This window comes from Vigna unguiculata, chromosome 10 (genome assembly GCF_037176805.1).
Source record: "Vigna unguiculata cultivar grain cowpea cultivar isolate G323 ecotype 2 chromosome 10, ASM3717680v1, whole genome shotgun sequence".
Taxonomy (NCBI): domain Eukaryota; kingdom Viridiplantae; phylum Streptophyta; class Magnoliopsida; order Fabales; family Fabaceae; genus Vigna; species Vigna unguiculata.
In genome coordinates, this window is record NC_140801.1 from 47,869,361 (window position 1) to 47,875,191 (window position 5,831).

The 5,831-nt window shown below is 33.3% G+C and overlaps 1 protein-coding gene across 7 annotated transcripts; it reads right to left on the bottom strand.

Annotated features, from left to right (window-relative positions):
* Positions 1-573: 573 nt before the first annotated feature.
* On the bottom strand, positions 574-4,798 carry LOC114165874 (uncharacterized). 7 transcript variants are annotated; one of them, XM_085668224.1, is made up of 7 exons: positions 4,612-4,798; positions 4,247-4,327; positions 3,793-3,885; positions 3,174-3,233; positions 2,321-3,099; positions 1,268-2,056; positions 574-1,173 (listed from the first exon to the last, which is right to left on the bottom strand). In XM_085668224.1, the coding sequence occupies exons 5-7, from the start codon at positions 3,095-3,097 to the stop codon at positions 877-879; spliced, it is 1,863 nt and encodes a 620-aa protein (XP_085524350.1). In that variant the 5' UTR covers positions 3,098-3,099; positions 3,174-3,233; positions 3,793-3,885; positions 4,247-4,327; positions 4,612-4,798; the 3' UTR covers positions 574-876. The 7 variants fall into 7 exon arrangements, with proteins under 7 accessions (XP_085524350.1, XP_085524349.1, XP_085524348.1 ...); XM_085668223.1 differs by having other exon boundaries at positions 3,793-3,898; XM_085668222.1 differs by having other exon boundaries at positions 3,174-3,298; positions 4,612-4,797.
* Positions 4,799-5,831: the final 1,033 nt, after the last annotated feature.

The window sequence follows — 5,831 nt, forward strand, 5'->3', positions numbered from 1 at the left end:
TCAACATTTTCGACATATTCATATTTTGACATACACGATGTATTTTTCAAATTTTAGAACATTAAAAAATACATCATACTTTTATTTTTTAGTTATACAAAAATTTGGAACATTCATACAAAAGTCCAGAAAAAAAGTAACTAATATACATAAATGTACCTTTTTTAATGCAGGCCAGCAAACTTAATATCCTAACCTGCCTTGCATTTTTTTTTGTGGGCGTGTAAACTAACTCGCCGGACCAAGTTCACATATAGTCACACCCATACACACCTACGACATCAATGAATGATATATATACTAAGGTTCTGCATCCTTTAAAGTTCCACAGCAATGCTTTCTAACAATAACTCGTAGGAAAAATATCTTATATGCTACTTAGATTATGGCTTATGTTATGCATTGATATACTAAGAAAACTGGCTTTTGCGTCTGTAGGAGTGTTTGCTCATTCTGCACAATTTAGTATGTTTAGCAACTTTTGACCAAATTGACGTGACATAATAGTCTTAATTCACCTCTAAAATAGGCGATCTATACCAAGCCATGCAACAATAAGAATGCAAGCTGACAGATAGAGGCACTAGTAGCACTTGTGATTATTGATCATGTACCAGCTTTGTTACAGAGGCAGCCTGCATGTTCAACTATGAGGTGATTACCCATTATCCCTATCTCTCCCAACATAGTTTACCTGCCCTTGGCACTCGCCAGAGACCCTAATATTTATACTCTTGGAATTATTGAACATTATAAGGACTTTCATAAAACAAGAAAAGACAGATAAATAGTAAATGGTTATCAAATCTACATTCATTCACCAAAATATAATGCAACATTGCTCTACACCACCTTTATCACTTGTCTCCCCAAAGTTTAGGCTTTGACTTCTTCTTTTGTCTTCTGCACTGAATTATTGTTAATCTCTTCCTTCTCCCTTTTAGTTTCTAGTGCAATTTTTTCTTGTTTCTTTCTCTCTTTCTTTTCATTTAACTTGATATCTTTCTCACGTTTTCGTCTTTTTCGTTTCTCTTCCCTTTTGATTCTCTTCCTTCTGAAGAAACCCCAAAGTGGAATGAGTCTTTGGAATCTCCAAGTCCACAATAAGAAGGATAGGCTCCGAGTAAAAGCACCTTTGTCGGATGTCAAAGAAGCCCTCAGCAGGTTTATTGCCTGACCAAAATCGACACATAATTACACAAACGTAAAATAAAACCATTGGCATGAATTAGATTTTCTTAAACCAATATCGAAAGAACAACGTTACCTCTGACTTCCTGATTCTCAGCAGATGTTCCTCCAAATCAGTAGACACAACATTATCAGAATCACTAAATGAAATTGGAAGACTGGTAGTTGTCAATGGTGCCAATTTCAGATTATCCCACACAACAAATAGACAGGGCCTCTTCATAAATCCCACTCCATCTTTTCTATCTCTATCCGAAGATCTTGGGTCCAAAAGTTCAATTTCTTTTGGCTGTTGCAGCATATCGCGTTTCTTTGAAATCATTTTCTTTTCACAAATAATACGACCCTTCTCATTTTTCATTTCTCCAAGGCCATACCAATATTTGGAAGTGTAATCTTGACTTGCATTTAATAGTGGATTTCTCTCACAACCAAAATGAGGAGCCACCTTTGGATTCAGCAAGGATTTCTTTGATGGCTCAATGAACCACGATGGATCCAGATTCTTCACACTTTTGTACAAGTTACGAATGCTTCCTAAGGACAATCTGCCATTCTTAAGCTTCAGAATAGATGCAAGAAGTGGTATGGGGCTGCAGGAAAATTTGTTATTCTTAAGGTTCAGAATAGATCCAAGAGGTGTTGTGAGGAAGCTGGCCAGAAAATCTACAAAATCTCCATCTGCTTCAACAAATCGAACCTTGTTTTCTGATTTACTCACCATTATCTTGATTTGCAAATAATCTTTGGAAACACTTGAGCCAATAACTCGTGAGAAAGAGACCGATCGCTTGGATTTCTTTTTTAATAACACATCACTAAGAGGGGTTTTGGAGATTAATGCTTGCTTCAGTATGTTAAGTATCTGAAAGAAATAATCAGATTAAAACAAACCAAGTTTTAAGGCTGTAAATTATAATTACACAAAGAAAATTCATAGCAGTTAACTCTATCAAAGTACAACCACAAAGGTAAAGTCCTGCATCTACAATTTTACAATATAATTAAGAAATTGAGTATCCAAAATTGTTTAACACAAAAGTAATGATTTTGTTCCTCTAAATTATTTTTTGTTATTGGCATAAACTTGAAACTCCTACTATCCAATGTTGGACTATCTAAATATTACCTTTTCTTTATCAAGAAGCACTTCTCTATAGCTTTTGAGTTCTTTGCTTCCAGGTTTTAGGGTTGGTTTAATGAATTCACTTGGAGAGCTACGGCGCACTCTCAAGTCATCATAGATGAAGAACATGGCCTTTCCTTTAACAAAAACACCATCCTCACCAGCAGTCTCTCCCATCATTTCTATTTCTTTTGTCATGAATGACCCGCAGTCGCACTTTACAGCAGAGAAAGAACTCACCAACAATTTACTTCCTTTTCTTGAACAGTTATGACACATGAAATACTTTGTGGGTTCTGTATCATCCACTTTCACTTTTAGTCTCTGGCAAAAGCTCTCTAAGGGGTTGCGCGGAGAATGCAACATTTTCTGGCAGTTGTTGTTCCTGAAAACATCAGACTCCAAATTATTAACACTCTGGTACAACTCCTTGATGCAACCAAGCCCTATTTGTTGTTCAGACCGAAGCCCCAAAGTATCCTTAAAATTCTGGCACAACTTGTTGATGCAACCAGATTCTACTTGTTGTTCGGAGTTCTCACTCCTTTGTTGTTGTTCAGAGGTGTTCTCGAGCCCTTCTTGTCGTTCGGAGTTGTTCTCATGGCCTACTTGTTGTTGTTCAGAGGTGTCCCAAAGTCGGATGATAGTTCCCAATGGAAGGGTAAGGAAACTGAAGAGAACATCTACCAACTCCCCACTTGCTTCCGCTACAATTACACGTTCTTTTTTATCGTCCACCCAATATTTCAAAGGGATTCTTACCTCTTCATTGGAACCCATAACTGAAACATAAAACTAAACAATATTAACCAATTAAGAAAAACAAAATGTACAGTTTTAGTGAAGTTTCTGATACCTCAAATCAATTGTTGCACGATTGTGGCACTTCCCAAAACGATATTTCTATGAATTTCTCCTGCATTTTATTTTTGAGGAATGAAGTGACACGATGATAACCTTTTCTATGTCCTTGGAATTAAGCTGAAAAGATAAATATTTTGGTTCTTTCAAAGAACAGAGTGACATCAGTTTAAAGTTTTAAAATTTGTGAAAGCAAGTTCAGATCAGGCTCCAGATTAAAAAAATTGCAAAAGTTTCTGAAATATTTTTGCTTAATTTTTATGATGGACAAATTCTTACAGAACTAATGGATGCTTAAACCATGAATGTGAACTCATCACCAGAGGGAAATTAACCAGAATTCTTTATTTCCTCAAACTCCATTCACAAGAGGCTGTGTAGATGATTAATAATGAAAAGCATCCAAAACAAAATATTACATTATATACTTGCCAGCTTGTTGGATTTGAATTGTTCAAAAAGCTACTGTATTGATGCAGTAGCAAACCAAACAGCGTAAGATTCAAGTTGGGAGCCAAAAACAAGCAAAATATTCTTCTGATACGAATCAGATATATCAACTCCCTGTGTTTTTTGGGAATAAGACAAGTTCATCAATTGTGTGATTATCTTACTTTTCTGAGATCTGCAGTTACTGTTGAAGTTTGAAGTCCATCCATGAATTTCCAAGAAAGCTCGTAGCGTTCTATCTTGGTTCTTAATAATTTCTGGCACAAGACTCTTCCAGGAATATGATATCAGATAAAAGTATACAAAATATTAATTATATATATATATATATATATATATATTTTGTTGTTAGGAAGATTGCAGAAATAGAATGAAGTAAACCCAAATTCATTTTTCATGTAGGTTTCTGAAAAATATCAGGCAATAAAAAATAATAATAATAATAATAGGTAAAACATAGATACAACAAGCAGAAAAAAATCAACAGTAAAATTTTGTAATATTATAAATAATGAGTATATCTTAAGTTCTTTTGAAATCTTTAAAAATTGATAGAGTATTTTTTTTTCATCATCAATAAGATAAATAACAGTAAAAGAAAACTTCTACAAAACACACCTCTGTAATTGGAATTGGATGACCTTAATTAAGTTGTGATTTGTCTTTACTTGTCCCTGTTTCAAATCGTATCGAGCAACACTGCAAGAGAATACCGAGAGCGTATGAGAAAGAGGAGAGTATTAACAGAAGTGATCCCCGTCAGCTTTTTCGATTGATTTAAAAGACGCACTTTTCTTTGAGAAAGCTTCACCAGTGTTATACTGAATTGAGGGGAAAATAATCTTTTCGCTGAGCGATGCATTTATACTTGTAAATTCTAGTGCTAATAATTAATCATTTAGAACAACAAATGAACAAGATGAGTAAGACAGTCAGAAACCTGAACTTCAAACAGAAAGTACGAAGTTTCCATGAATGTTTACCTGACCTCACTATCTGGGCAACTAAAGCAGGCAGAGACTCTGAAGAAAGTTTCAAAGAAAAGAATACTACAATATTAGAAATTTTCGTTGACTATTTTACACATGTGGTGTTCACACGCTAGAGTCTGGTAACAACAACCAATAATGCGTTAAATTTGTAATAATTATTGCCATTGTTTATGCAATATATTATTACATTTTTGTTGTGCACTTTGAAATTTAAAAATTAAAAGTAATGCAGCTGAGAGAAGAACTTTTGGGTTATAATAATAAAACATGTCCTTAAAGATTAGGTAGATATGTACGATGGTCTTGTATTGATTTTATTTTACTATTCTTTGTATGACTGATTACAACCACCTCTGAAGTCGTTTTAAAATATCTTAAATGACTTTAGTTTTGTTGGTCTCCTTAAGAATACCAACCAAACAATGTATCAAATTTTTTGACTTCTTGCATTATAATATATCTTACATGACTTCATTTTTTTTTTTTGGTCTCTTAAGATTACCAACCACCCAATGTATCAAATTTTTTGACTTCTTGTATTAGCTACAAATATGAAGATTTTATTAAGTGTACTAACTTTAAATTTGCGAAGTTTATCTAAACTTAAATTAAATATAATGGTAAACCTATATCTAGAGCAGAGGTAAGTGGGTTTCATCGTCACCGTTTCCATTGCTTCCTCTTTCTCTTTCTCCTCCTCCTCCTCCTTTTATTTCGTCTATCGTCATCGGTTGCAACCTTTCACTTGCAGCTCCGTCGTCGTCGTCCTCCTTTTCTTTTCTTCTCCCCTTTCACCCATTCCAATTATAAACAGTTTTTCGTGAGAGTTGATGCCTGTTTATTTTGACATAGTAAGACATGGCCAAAAGCCAAAGCGTGAACATTTTCTTATTTTGTTTAGTTCTTATTTACTTTTAAAATGATATATTTATAGAATAATAGTTTTTTAAAATGCTTATTTTCTCTTTTCTTAAATGATCTTAAAAAGTTTCTTCCAAAATTAATACACTACTAGAAAATCCTTATTTAATGACCAATTTAAGTGACAAAAAATAATTAATTACTATAGTAATCAATTTATAAACTAAAAATTATTGATAACTAAATTAATTTTAAAACTTATAATTAGTAACTAAAATAGTTTTCATCATGAAATAATTTTTAAATTGATCAATAATTTTAACTACTTAGATTTTGATTATCAAAAGAAT